The sequence below is a fragment of the Fistularia commersonii genome, chromosome 11 (genome assembly GCF_037954325.1).
Source record: "Fistularia commersonii isolate RoL2024-O1a breed Wild chromosome 11, RoL_Fcom_v1.0, whole genome shotgun sequence".
NCBI lineage: Eukaryota > Metazoa > Chordata > Actinopteri > Syngnathiformes > Fistulariidae > Fistularia > Fistularia commersonii.
This window is the reverse complement of record NC_141294.1, coordinates 5930698-5945664: the sequence shown is the minus strand read 5'-3', so window position 1 is coordinate 5945664 and position 14967 is coordinate 5930698. Positions and strand designations below refer to the sequence as shown.

At 39.6% G+C, this 14967-nt stretch overlaps 1 protein-coding gene across 2 annotated transcripts; it reads right to left on the bottom strand.

The window, feature by feature from the left end:
- Positions 1 to 6737: 6737 nt before the first annotated feature.
- Positions 6738 to 14583, bottom strand: tpbg (trophoblast glycoprotein). Of its 2 annotated transcripts, XM_086154658.1 has the most exons (2): positions 13046 to 14568; positions 6738 to 7448 (listed from the first exon to the last, which is right to left on the bottom strand). In XM_086154658.1, exons 1-2 carry the CDS (start codon positions 14119 to 14121, stop codon positions 7433 to 7435), a joined length of 1092 nt encoding a protein of 363 aa, XP_086010784.1. In that variant the 5' UTR covers positions 14122 to 14568; the 3' UTR covers positions 6738 to 7432. The 2 variants fall into 2 exon arrangements, with proteins under 2 accessions (XP_086010784.1, XP_086010783.1); XM_086154657.1 differs by lacking the exon at positions 6738 to 7448 and having other exon boundaries at positions 12450 to 14583.
- Positions 14584 to 14967: the final 384 nt, after the last annotated feature.

The following is a 14967-nucleotide window of genomic DNA, read 5'->3' as shown; positions in this document are numbered from 1 at the left end:
AACCAAGAAAAATGGAAACCAGAAAACAAAGCAAATAATAGGCAGAGACATATTCCCACTGGCGAACCAGAACCGTTTCCTAGTTTCCTGTGTGTGCCCTCGTGTGTGTGTGTGTGTGTGTGTGTGTGTGTGTGTGCGTGTTATTCATTGCCTCTTGCCAAAGATAGGCCTTTTATCATTTCCAACATATTTCTGTGAACCTGTCTTTAGACTGGATTCATTGTGATGAGACAGATTCCAGTTTGCTGAATGGTTCCAGGACTGTGAACATTATGAGCCTCTGAGGCATTCATGTTCTGAAGTGGGAGAGTCCCAATTTCCTAAAGCGGCTCCCAAATTATAGCTTTCTCTGCACGGAATTCTCACAGGACACTCATTCTAGGAGACAGAAGCCTTTATTCAGATGAGGATTTATCGCTGATAGAACAAAAATCTTTGCTATCCCACTGAGTTGACAGGTGGAAGGGGGGGAGGGGGAGCGTCTCATGTCCTTCCCTCAAACAGTTCTTTCCTCTTCCTCTAAACTATATTACTCCATAATAAGAATTGGATGTTATGTATTCATTTACATTGTCTTCCTTTATTGTCATTTCATCATATTGTCTTGGTAAACGTGTCCCACAACCTAACATTTTTTAAATCGCTAGAATCCATACATTTTTCTTTTGACCTGATTTGATAAAAGTTTAAAAAGCTTATGACCAGTGTGATGTGTCCTTTTAATGTCTAAGTTAATAATAATTCCTATAATGGGCTTAAGGCTACATGTTGTCTGGAACTGTATGGAAAGAGTGAATCATCGTCACGACGCGCATCAATTAATGTAATTTTCAAAGAAAAAAGAGGACTGGGAGAGGTTTTTTTTTTTTTTTCTTGTGTTTTAATTGCAGTGCTGTTATTATCTTCAGAAGTCAGAGGTGAGTTGAGGTTTCTGTAATTACTATACGCTTATTTGGACTATGACTATTTAAACTAATATTTGAATTCAAAATACTTACTTTTTCTTAATTATCACAATATCTTTTCATATTCCCAATGAAAATTCAATCCATTTAAAGAAAGTGATTGCATGTTATATCACTGCCTTGTCCTTCCCCCAAGAAAGAGGGTGCTTTGCATTTTTTTTTGTGCATTGAAGTGTAATGAAGGCATCATTAGTGGTTACTGGTTCAGCCAGAATATGAACTAGGAACCGTGCAACATCTGTGTTATCTAGCAGGTTGCATATTGTTGAGTTCATAGAGACGATCCTGATATTTAGGAACAAAAACATTCAAATATGTTAAAAAAGCTGACATTCATGCTGACTCAACTTAGTAATCAAAAGACATTTATGTTAGTAGAAATAGCCTTCTTCAGCCATAGTGCAAAGATAGGGATAGATATATTTTCTGTTGATGTACTTTATTGTGATGTAGTTTAAATTTATTTACTGTTTTGGGGCTCATACTGGTTACCAAAATAGTATTTCATGTAACTTGGCAAAAATGAATCTAAATATCTTCTGACAGCTAATTTCCATACAGAGATATACGGGATGGTAAATGTCACCATAAAACGGTTGAAACTGAAAGTTTGAGAGCCTCTGTGCTAAGCTATGACAAAAGTTGATCTTTTTATACTGTAATGCAATATTTTCTTTGCGAGAACATCTTACATAATTTGAGTCTTCAACACGAGTTTAGTTTTCTAATGTACAGCTGGGGTGGCAGTTCAGATCAAGCGTAATTTGCAGCTTTTGCCAGTGATCCTTGCAGCTTTCTGTTGTTTTCATACGACTAAATGATGCCTCTCAGGGCTGTCAGCGTCTCAAGCCGAGGATGTTGCAGCCTTTTTCCTCTGATCTTCGTCAGTCCCTGCTTGTTATCCACTAACTCCTTTATCACTTGAGGAGCTCCATCACCACAGAAAGCTGTGAAAGTGCTTAAAGGATGCAGCTCATATACTTCATCAGCACTGAAAGTAAGCATGCAAGTCCTGTTGGTGCTGTGTGACTAACTGGCCTATAGGGATGATGATGTGATTACAGTGGTGTGCATGCACAAACCGATCTGCTGTCATTAACATTTTACACTCCTCTTTGTAAAAACGGTGCGGAAATGCATCGTTGCCGACGGCCCTGGCCTTGCTGCAACCCTGGCAGTATCACTCACGGTCAAAGGGGATGAAGTCAGGATGTTTGAAAACTCTCTTAATTGGCACAATGAGCAGGATCCCATTTTCACATAGCTGCAGCTTCCTTTTAACACCTACCCTTATGTAACCTCAGCCACAAACAGACATTTCTCATGTCTCTTTCATTAACTTTTGAAGCTGTTTTACGTGAATTAGCTTACGCACATTCACAGCACTCGATATGAAATATCTTCAAAGTAAGGGATTTTTAGCACCAGCGGAAGCCATTATGTAAGCACAATATACAGAACACATTTTATACTCGGTTTATGTACAACATCGAAAGTGATACAGAAGCTCGGAAGTCTGCACAGCTCACTCGCATTGCCAGCGATCATGATTTATCATGGCTGAATTTTGAATCATAAACATAACATGGCTGTAGAGTAATATTATGAGATAATGCCACAGCATACCTTTTTTTTTTAATTGTTAACCGTGGTTTGTTGCAGCATGTCTCTAATATTTGGATTTATTTGGAAAAAGTTGAAAAAAAAGTTATTTATTCAAATGAGTTGAAGAAATATGAATTACTAAGTCATATTTTTGTAAGTTAATATAAAGGTCAAAGACAGGCGGCCAGGATGGCCAGGATGAAGATACTGAGGAAAAAAATGAAGTTAAATCTTCATGAATCACCCAATAAATAATCATCATAAATAGCAATCATAACTCAATGAATAGTTGATGAATGAACTCGCCAAGTCTTTAGCTCTTTATCTCACCATGTGGATGTATTAAATCATGGCTATATAAAGGGGGGAATGGCAGTGAATGGTTGGTTTACCTTTCCAAATTTGATCTGTATGGACTGTTTACACTTTTGACTAATCTACACAAACAGGAACATACAAATACTTTACTGCCATTCAAATAGTTGAGTGATGGAATTCCGGTTCATCTCTCATTGGGCGGCGCCAGATTGTGGAAGTATATTTCCAGAAGTCCACTGATTTTCGAACGTCAAATGTCACTTACCAGCCTTAGAAAGGAGGCCCCGTCTATTACTCTCCAGATTGTACCATAACCATGACATAACCATGTTAAACTAAGTACTAACACATGCAATCTTGTATGTTGACAGTGGTCGGCCAAAGATAAACTGATAGATAGGAGGAATCTGTGGTTTGCTGTAATGTTTGCTTGTCTCATTGCTGTGGCTAATAGTTATTTTGACATTTATTTACAGGAAATAATTTAGCCTACACTTGGTAAGCCATCGCCAAATGAGATGTACACATCGCCGTCGAGCAAGATCCAATTAGCCACTGAAAAGGAAGTAAATTTCAAATCCGGACTTATCCATCATGTAACCTTGGGGGCTACTGAACTGACATCTTTTCTGCTACATGTTTGGGCTGTCCACTCACGGATCCATGAACCATGAGTCCAGTTGTCAGATCAAGTTTTAGGCTCGTGTTTATCCCCACATTGTTCGAGGGATTTGTGGCAGAGCAGGGCAGATTAATCCCTCTTGAGTTGCTGTTTTTGTACACCCCAGTGAATTGCAAGAATGCTGTCTTTCTCAGGAGAAATTTGATTTTCACCTCAAAAAGTAGCGCCGATGAAGACGTAAAAAGTTCCCAGCTTGATGTTTCACGCCAGAATGTATGAAATACACGTGGGCACCACCTTGCATAAGCCGATTGAAATTTTTATCCTCCCCATCTCGGATTGGCTCATGTACAAAAGGGGTAACTGGAGAAATGGTAATTGCTCAAAGCATTGGCTTGTGCACGGTAATAGCGGTATCATCAAGTCCTATCTGATATCTACATATGAAGCTCATGTTACACAGTACTTTAAGACTATTGCATTTCATCTTTCAGGGGGATGCATGCTCCCGTATCTGAAGCCTATTTCATTATTCCCCACCACTGCTTCCAGACTGCTTTGCTGGCATGGAGGCTAGTCTCATTTCATACGGAGAATAGAAAATGACAAGATGGAGTGCAAAGGGGCGGAACGAGGTACTTGACAACTGGGGTCTGAGATTGTAACAGGAGAAATGTGAATGTAAGTATTTCCACATTCACTCCCAGGAGAGAGGGCTCCATTTGTGGTTCCAGATCTCAGACACATGTGGGACGCTAGTGAGGGATGGAGCTTTCAAGTAGAATAAAATGTTTTTAGAAGGGTCAAAAATATGCAAATTCTATTCAAAAAAATACTGGGAAATTCATGAAACTTGGGAAAAAAAATGATACAAAAATTTGATCAAAAATTTTCTGATAACCGATCAGTTAATTATTGAAAAGTATTGAAAATAAAGGCTCGCTGATAGTCATTCTCTGTTGATTTATTATCCTAAATTTTAAGAAACTGTGCTGTCCTGTCTGAGAATTTGAGAGCTGGGATTCATATTCAGCTATTTCTACCCCAATTAAATTGTCAAACAATGGCATTTCAGACATATGGCTTGTCTTTATCCAGGTTACCATATTGAAATAAACTTAATTTGACAGAGATTACTTCTGTATACTCTGATTACATTGAATTCACTGAATACAATTAGACCAAAAGGAATTTTGTTGCTGACCTCAAAATTCCAAAAGATGATTTTAAGAATCTTAAAGGAAACATCTCTTTCCAGAAATCAAACCATTATATAAAGACATTTAGAGAAGATTCTTGACAACGTTTTGATCCATTATACATGATTATTTGGTTTTGATAAGATTCTACCTCATTTTGTCATCTTCTGAACTCCTTGACACTCGGTTAGGGGTCGTTGTTTCTCCACTGCCATCAGACCGACTATTATTCAGAATCCGGTGCAACAAAAGAAAGAAAATATATTAATAAATGTCAAGAATTCAAGATCAAGGTCAGATTGCTGCATTTTGTAAAGACCTGTGAAATATCAGAAAACTGTGAATACCACGATAAATTGATATTTTCTATTTCGTCTCTGAGGCCTTTAGGCCCCTTCATGCACAAACACAGATGGCAGGAGTGCAACTTTCAGTTTGTGGACCTTGTTACAGTTTTTAGTTGTTTTTTTTTCTTTATTCAAGGCTTATTGACTATTTTATTTTGACTCAGGTGGAAAAATATACATGATTTTGATAAAAGGTTATTGAATCACATGACCTTGTAATAGCATTTCAGGATGTGGTGATCAAACTCCTTCTGGCCGCCTTGGCTCATGCTTCCTTGCCGTCGTGTCGCTGTGGTCATTACTCACCCTGACATTCCTCACGGATTTACATTATATTACCAAGTACTTAAAATTGTTCCCCGATGACTGTACAGCCTTGAAAAACAACCACTGAGGGGACTACCGGGCTCAAAGAAATACCTCATCAAATTTCCCCAAGTGCTTCTCTCAACAAATACCTCACGCTGCTGTCCCCCTTTCAGAAAACTGTGTCTGCTTTGCTTTGCAACGTATCATATCCTCAGTAGTACAGAAAATGCATCCGTTGCATAAAATCTTATAAATCACTTTTTTATATGCACACCACAAAATATAGATTGATACAGCACTGAATAATAATTTGCCAAACCGGAAACCCTTGACAGCCTCTAAGTCATTGTTTTTCTATTTTATAAATGTAATAATACAATGGTTGGTGTACTCTAACCCCAGCGCTCACCTGTTTCTAATCAGACGATGGAAGTTGTTTTTTTAAAAACAAAACTATATATATCCTCCCGTTCAGCACGATTTTTTTAAATTCTTTTAATTCGGTTTATTGAGCATATTTTGTTTTGCTGAAAAAGAACAGCATTGTCTACAGAACGGTCATAAAGGGTGACAATTCCGTAAAATAAATCATGTTTTGCTTTATTTTCAGGGAGGTTTGGATTGATAATTGAAACGGTAATAGTGGAAAAAAAATCAGAATGTTCATTATTTTTCATGGGATGTTTTAATGGACCGTTTTAAGCCCCTTGGGTGTTAAGAGGAAGCTCTTTATCTGTTGTAATAAATGTTAAATTTGAGCAAGTCTAGCTTTGCGGGGCTGCAAAAGTCTGTATCTATTCCTTCACTATTTATTTTGAAACATAGGGAAATAAAGGGGAAATGCTCATGGTGACGACTCCTCTTGAGGTTCTAAAAAAGAAACTCACTCATCAAATTTTATGCATTTTTCTCAACGATGAGACATCTTGTATAGAAATGGTCCAATTAATTTCATAATATCAGATCGGAAGCTCCTGTTGCTGAGGTGTGAAGTCAGTAAAGTAATTTCTACAATCTATCATTCACTCTATTACATACCTTTCTACACTGCTTAATCTAATTTCATTTGGCATATGTGCCCTGGGGGTCTTACTTTGAGGGAGACGCGATGATTGAGGCAGCAACTGGAGAAATGTTCGCGTTTTAGGATCTAGAGTCTTATTCACAGTCTGTTGCAGAACAAGGAAGACATTTATTTCAAATGTGAGGGTTCAATTCATTGTGAAAAAACACAATCGCCATATCCGAAAATGTTTTTTTCTTTTTTTAGGAAATGTATTTGAATACAATAATATGTGTACAAATCCATACGGCGTCAGACTACGATGGATCCTCCACAACATACTTAATCACAACATACACAAGATGGTAGATGGTAGACTATACGTTTAACCTTTATTCAGATAAGGAAAGGCAGGTTTGAGGTTTAATATTTTTTGTTACAATGTAGTACAACCACTGAGCCTATTCAAGTTTAAACAATGCACAATGCTTGGCCTACTGCATACATCTTTGAAAATTGTTGAAAATATATAAAAACATACTAATGAACAGAAAAAAACATAAGTTTGAAAGCAAAAGTGTGCTATACCTCGTATACTGAAAGCAAATAGTGTCAAATAATACATAAAAAGCACAAGGAAACAAAAGTGCAAATATGCTGGTCTAATATAAGGGGAAGCAATGTGCTATACTTCACTTTGAATGCATTTATCACTCTTGCAAGTACATTAGCAGGATAGTCCAATAATGCATTTAAGCCTTTGAAGACTCATGTTACATTTAACAGTGTAAGTAATGCTTTGATAATACATTCATTTCTTCTTGACACTGTGGCTAAAAGCAGCTGGTATAAGTGTAGACATTACGCTTTCACACAAAGAATGCAATAGTGATTAAAAGGTAAAAGTTGTGGTGCTGCAATAATGTTAACACGGAAAAAAAGGCAAATGTGTGAACTCCACTATCAGAACAGTGGATTTGTTGATGGTTCACAGATGGTGCGAGCAACATGCTCGGTCTTAATGTTTCCATGAGCTCAGGGTTGAAGGTCTTATCGGGTTCAGATCAGGTTTCCAGACCACTGAAACCAAACAGATAGCAGCGGTTAATCTCATAACTTCATTTGGGCTTTTCTCCTGTACAAAAACAGTGCATAACCTCATTCAGGGTCCCGTAATGTTTACGCAGATGGGGGCAATTTCAGATTATTAGGATTGATAATTACAAAATTCCCAACCGATACTGTATTCTGATGATCGCGTATGATCAAAATAACACCTCATTAACATGCTTTATCATAAACCACCAAGACCAACAGAGGTGCTAAAACCTTCTTCGTTTGATGCAGATGCTTAAGACCAACAATCTCCTTAATACACCTGTCAAGCTATCAGCTCATTAAAGTAACAACATAAAACGTTCGAAAGTCACAATTTTTTTTTTTGTCAGAGCAGGTATTAGTCCTTCCACCAAGGCCTTGAAATACAGCAAGGAAGTTGCCTTTCTCTTTTTTTTGTTAGTGGAAAACGCAAATGGTTTATAGTTTATTGCAGATGTAAGGAAAACACCAAATTCATTGGAGACCTGCTCATTGATAGGCGACGCTCCTGAGAAATGAACACAGAAAAAAATCATCCATGCGTTTCTGATAGATTGTTAGCTAAGGGGCTCAGTGGTCTTGCCCCGACATTTACTATATTGAGTGAAGACTTCTAATTTATGGAGAGATGTTGGGAATCCATCATGCTATGACCTCCAAACTCATGAAATTGAAAAATAATTTGTGAGGCAGCAGATGTGACCAGATGTGTTTTAATGATTATAAATGTTACAATGAGAGACATTGTGTCAAGAGAAACCACCTGTGAACACATGGTTATTATCACTTTTTACTCTTTTGCACCTTCATGATCATAGATAGTGGTTTCATGGTTGTTGAAAAATAACTGATACACAAAGAACTGGGGAGTATTTGTTTCTATTACTTCAACCGTCTTATTCCTAACTACAAAAATAAATAAAATAAAAAAGCATTCCCTTTCTGATAAGTTATCTGCCATTTGCAGTTGAAAATGCAATGAAAGAAGTCCAAGTGAACCATCAGGGCAGAGATGTTGGCCAGAAAAGCTATCGTACTGAAAGACAGAAAAGGATCGCAGTCGGTAATAAATCTCTTTTAATAAAACGCTTATGATGTTAATGCTATAACTTTAAACTCCATGTAGACAGTGCGATCTCATGCAACAGCAGCAAAGTTAATAATACGTCACCTATCAAGTGTGGGGCCACACTGTAATTATCTTAGCCATATATGCTGAAGAGGGAACAAGTAATCTGTACAGGATACATTGAAGGATGAGTTCTTCAATCAAGAATGAATGTGAGAAGACCTTTTCTTTACTGCAAAGGGCATAAAAATCTAAAAATTTAAATATATTTTGAAATGACTCTAAATAATATCTCCTCTTCTCTAGTATATAATTAAAATTGCTGATTTTCAGCTGCAATGTGATCACTTCTAATCCTGGTCTATACAGTTTTTTAATATTAGATTTACATGAATTTATTGCTTACGGCCAAATCAGCCAGGCAATCCAAAAAATGTATAGCCAGACTCCCAATTCCGTTTTTCCCTGCATCTGTCCCTTGAGCACTTGTGGCAAACAGTGCATGCCTGAACCAGTCTGGATAGGCTACGGCGCTGTCAGCCCAGATCCGTCTTCATTAAGCCCGACGTTGCTCGACGGGGTGCAGGCTTCCAAAACATACTCGAGTACAGCATCATAAATCCACATTAGAGTAAACGAGACCTCTCATGTGGAGGGTGGTTGCAGAGGTGGCGGTTGGGTGATGATAAGTAGCCAATGCTGTTAATGACCAACACAATTCAGATAAAACACGACCACATATTGACATTCTTCGAACCAAAGGTGTTGCTGCTTTGTTTAAAATCCTCTCATTGTAATTTCAGTCCATGCTACATGTGCCCGGCCTGATTTCTAAGAAAGAAAGGTCATTATCTGGGGCATCTTGCCTGGTGTTTGAGGAGCAGCAGACCAGGTCAGTATGGTGAATGTAATTACAACCTTCTGGCAATCCGATAACCTGCCGGTCTTTCTCTCAACACTAGGAAAAGTGCAAGGCGTAATAAATGTGGCTCTGCAAACGCAGGGAAAAGTCACCGGTTTTGCAAAAATCTGAATGAAAACCGATACATGAGACGGGTCAGTTCCTTATTGTTGTCGGTATGCAAAAGCTTAGTAGATTAAATGTGATACGCGTCATGCAGTTTTTAAATTGTTACCATTTGAAGATTTGGTCGACCCTCTGATCATATTACGCATCACCAAATTTAATTTTCTGTGCACAAACATAACTGACGCGACTGTCAGTTATGTTTACTGTGTGCTTTGTGTTCATCTGGGGGATAAATCGTCATGTAGTGTGTCATATACACACTTCAAATGATTTTCATGCCATTCACATCCCTCTTTCTCTCGCTGCACATATCGATGAAAGTTCCTTGAGTTTCTTGCGGAGGTAGTGTTTCTCCCCCGTGTTACATTCCTATTGACGGGAAGGAGAGTTATCCTCAAACATTCATTTCAGAGAACAAAAGCCTTCTGTTGAATTTTGAAGTCATTAAGCAATGGAGATTGATATCATTTAACTGGAGATAATATTGGCCTTAAGCACACTGAGCAAGTCCACTCAAGTCCGAAAATTCCTTTTTGTATTTCCTCTAACTTTGTATCCTTGAGAAGATTTAATAACACATCTGTGTTTTATAAACAGGTACTCATGTTACAAGTGTTTTGTCGATTCCCTGTTGCTGCCTCACAATATTAACTTTGCCTGAACCTGACGTACTCTGACATTATGCGATAAAAAAGCATATTTTCTTGGCCCGGAAAAGCATGAGGAATTATGTTGCCGGTTGATACAAAGACAAATATTTGGGTCTTGGGTTAAGGTTAGAACCACATCCGAACATAAGATGCTTCACTTGAATGTCGGTATGGTTTTAATATGCTGTTTTTCTTTACCCAGAGGAAAAAACACTGACAAAAGCACCCCTTCTCGTTCCTTGTAACCCTCAAATAACAGCAAACAGGAAGGAGCGGAGGAATAAAAACATGTTTCTGTCAGTAGACCTATTCAAGTGAATAGGTCAAATCTATCCAGAAAAAAAATATATATATATATCCAGCTGTGGGCCAGAGCTACTGGGAGAGCAGCTCTGAGCCCTGGTCAGTCAATGACAGGTTATTTAGATTTTGATGCTGTTTGGAGAGCTGCATTAATAAGCACAAAAGGGTCCCTGAAGGAACTGGGAAAGGTGTCAACTGGGGTTAAGACCAGAAAGACATCAGAGCGCTCATCTGTTTTATTCCTCTCCCTTTTCAACTGGTTACTCTGACTTGCTTTTCTTTGTGCCTTCACTGTAATTACACACAGTCTACTAAGCATAGCCTGAAGGTGTGGCTGGACAAAATCACTCCTTTATGTGAATCTTCAGAGTGTGTTAGGAGGACGGTCTCTGTGGAAACATTAGGTTGTAAGCACCTGCATGGAGGCTACCTCTTGAGACACAATGCTAAGGAGGCTTCACTTCAGGGAATCGAGTGTGATGGTGAAATGAGTATCTATTTCCAAAGTCAAGCAATATATTACAACCCTACGATGAGAAAACAAGCTCTGGTAAGAGACAGTCGATTAGCTCTGGCGAGGGTCAGAATTAAGAGGCACACTTTTAAACTGAGGAGGATAATAATTCTATTAAAATATGTTCGAGGTATTATATACGTGCTCTCTCTTATCTCCGAGGTCGGCTGAATGTTTTTAAACAATTGTCTCTGAGGTTTGTATGTGAAACTAAATGTGTGACAACAAGTCTTTGGATTTCAGAGACAGAAAGTGGTTGCTTGTTTTGTCAGGAGACACGCAAAGCATGAACACAGCTAGACTGATAGTGTTACTAAACATTACGCCGGTGTGCGATGTTCCCAAAAGTACATTTTAGTACTAGAACCAAAAAGCAGTGCGGTAGAGCCGGACTGTTTTACGGGAGGGTAAAGGGGTTGAGAAACTGGCAGAAAAAGATGTGCGCAAGCCATGCTGTTGTTCTACAAATGATGCGTAGCTGCAGGCTATGCAATGCTGGTTGCTAGAGATCTGGTGTGTTTGTAAGCGTGAGAATTACAGGGAAATAATTATCTCTGGATGCTCCTCAACAGGCCAAGTAAGTTCACAGCTACTCCTGAGGGCAGACATGACATGAACATCTTTATTCATCGTAATTGCTATAGAGCAACATACATAGTAGACTCTTCAAAGGGGAGCCACACATGAATAATTAAGTCATTCCACACTGGACGGTGTAAAAAATAATAACTGATGGTTTGGAATAGACACTGATGGGAAGCTCTCTTCTAGGGATGCTAGATCTCCTAAAACAGGGTCACATAAAAAGCAAAGCTGCTTGAGCTCATTACCATAATACCTCTCTGTGCCCCATGAGAATCTTGGGTTTGCTTAATTTGCATGTGCCACAAAACGGCAGACATCCTTTCCAGTTGATGCAGCTGTCGCCATTGCAGGAATATATTGAGATGCATCAAATACAACGCTGGAGTTCGTCAGTAAGGGATATTGAGTTTGAAACCTGCCCACTGGCTGCAGCTCACAGAAATTATTTTTTTTGGGGGGGGGGGGGATTCACAGTGGAGCTTTGGACTTTTATCAGATTCACAGCAGGAAACATATTGGATAAGAGATAACCGTTGGCTACACTCATTATCAGCTTACATCCTCTATTCAACATTCTCAATTGGACTTTATTTTCACCCACTAACTGAATTAGCCCTTAGAAGCTGCTTCCATGAGATCAATTAAATGCATTATGGCAGAAGCGCAAGTGTTTTCTCAAATTGTTGACTGCGATAGTTAAGAGTTAGTGTTCGCCATATGTTTCAGGCGAGATCTGGCACTGCCTCAGGTATGAGTTTAGGCCTAAAGAATTTGTGTGTGGCCCTGCATCTGAACACACTGCAGGCTTATGATTAAAGGCCCTTAGACAAGGTGGGTACCAGCAATTTTATTTAGCCGATTATCTTTACAGCAGAAAAGAAATAAAAGTATTCACATCCAACTGTTACACCCAACAACAATGGAATGTGCACTGGAATCAAAGATGGCAATTCTGCATTTCACAAATTCACACAATGACTAAACAGACAAGCAATATAGAATCTTTCTCAAGCGGAGCCATGAGAAGGATGCAGTGATCAGTTCATGGTATTGTTCCCTATCTTTCTAAAAAAAAAAAAAAAAAAACCAACACTTTTCCCACATAACCTTTAGGGAAAGTAAAAGTTTGAACATATCACTCTTTTCGATCCTGTATCATGATTGATTGTCCATGCAGTGATACATGGGGGAAATCGCATCTGAGCTGCCAGGTGCTCAAGCAGGACATGCAGCAGTGGGTGAACACAGTTCATAAAAGGGGTTAATTAGAAGCAGTGAAAGAAGGGGAGGGAGATTCTCATGCAACTCCTAAATATCAGTCATTTAAATATCTCTCTGCAGGGTCCCGGCAGGAAGTATTCCATCCTCGCTCACACATCTGAATTGATGCTAAGGTTGGCCAAACGTGGGTCAGAGTTGATCTCATACCTGTAATGGTAGCCCTCCATGTGGTCTCTACAAGCGTCACGGATGTTGTGCATCCACCGCTTGATACCTTTTCGGTTCAGGTAGAGCACCAGCAGGAATATGACGCCGATCAGGGCCAGAACGAGCCCCAGGAAAACGTACGAAGTCTCCAGCACACCGTCAACGGGAACTGAACATTTCAGCTGTGACAGCTCAACCCGCAGCAACGGCAAGCGCCTCAGCCGCTCTGGGTTGGCGCAGGTCAATTTCAGCACGTCAGCCACTTGCGTGGAGTTTCTCAGCCACAAGAGCGTGTCCTCGAGGAAGCAATCGCAACGCCAAGGGTTCCCTTCCAAGCGAACGCTGAGGTTCGGCTTCAGGCCGAGCTCTCGTACGGTGGTGCCGGGAAGATCCTGGAAATCGTTGTCCCTCAGATCAAGGTCACGCAGCGGCGGCACCTTCAGCGTCCCATTTAGGATGGAGATGATGGAGCTGTTCTGCAAGCTCAGTTTGGTAAGGTTGGGTAGATTTGTAAAAAGGTTATCTGAAAGGAGCACAAGATCATTGTGGGACAAGTCCAGGACCGTCAGCTGAAGAAGGCTTCCGTTCCGGAGGAAACTTAGGATCTTATCCGAAGTCGAGTAATTATGAAGTGACCTGGTGAGGTTCAAGACCTGCAGTTTATTGTCTTCAGGGAAAGCCTTTTCACTGACAGTCTGGATATTGTTGTTGCTCAGATCCAGATTCAAAAGGTTTGGCAAGTTGTCAAATACCATGGAAGCCACAAACTCAATCTCATTTCCACTGAGATAGAGATCTGTTAAGTGGTCCAGGCGATTTGGGAAAGAGTCCACGTCAATATACAAAATGTTGTTTCCTGTGATATACAAGGATTTGGTGTCGGTCGGCAAGGAATGCGGAATCTCGCTCAAGTTCTGGTTCTGGCATTTAACAGTTTGCGAAGAGCACACGCATTTCTCCGGACATCCCTCGGAAAACAGCACGGCTGCCAGGAGAAAAAGTAAATGGATCAAAATGGATTTTAGAGTTTTCACGTCTCGGCGTTTACAGACGCACGAAAGGCTCAACAGGCGCATCTTGGTTTTTCGGATCTCTTTGCGCAATGTTACCAAAGAGTTCTGCCAACAAATCAATAGTTGCCCTCTTCTTCTTCTTCTTCTTCTTCTTCTTCCGCGAAGACAAAGTTTCCCCCCCACCTCTATCCGTCCATAAAAACTCCCAACTCCAACTCGGGCGCCATTGAACTACCCCCAAACCATCCTTTTCTTTGGGAGATCTACATTTCATCAGACAAACCTGGCGAATCTCAAGAAACAAAAAAGCGTGCCTCTCCGATCCTCGGTGTACGCAGGATGAAGTGTTGAACCCACAGTATTCTCCAGCCAAGACAGAATTACAAAGTTCAAACGCGGTAAGATAACTTAGTTGGGCTGCTGGTTCAGAAACGGACAATGCCTTCGGTTTCCCAAAGGTGTGGCGATATCTCGGTTGCAATTCTCCCTCACGCCGCTTCGCACACTGCCGGTAGAAAACAGAGGCAGAGCGAAGAGGGAGCACGGCGCAAACCATTTGAGAGGGTCGTACCATTATCACACACACGGGGGGGTACCAGTAAAATCATTACCTTGAAGTGACATAAAGTCCAAATTTTTCCTTTGTTTTGGTGTAAAGGAGGTAAACAGGTAAGTTATAAAAATCTTTATATGTAATGAATTGTTTCTCTAAAAAAAAATACGTGATGAATTAATATTCAAAATGAATATTAAAAAATAATTGATGAAATTAAACCCTGAAAATGTTGTTGTGGAAAAATTTGCCTCTAGAATCTATTAGAAAATTGATTGGCAGCATACATAAGAGGAGGTGTAATGTTTACAAGGCTAATGATGGCTATTCGGGTTATCAAATTGATCTTTTTAATT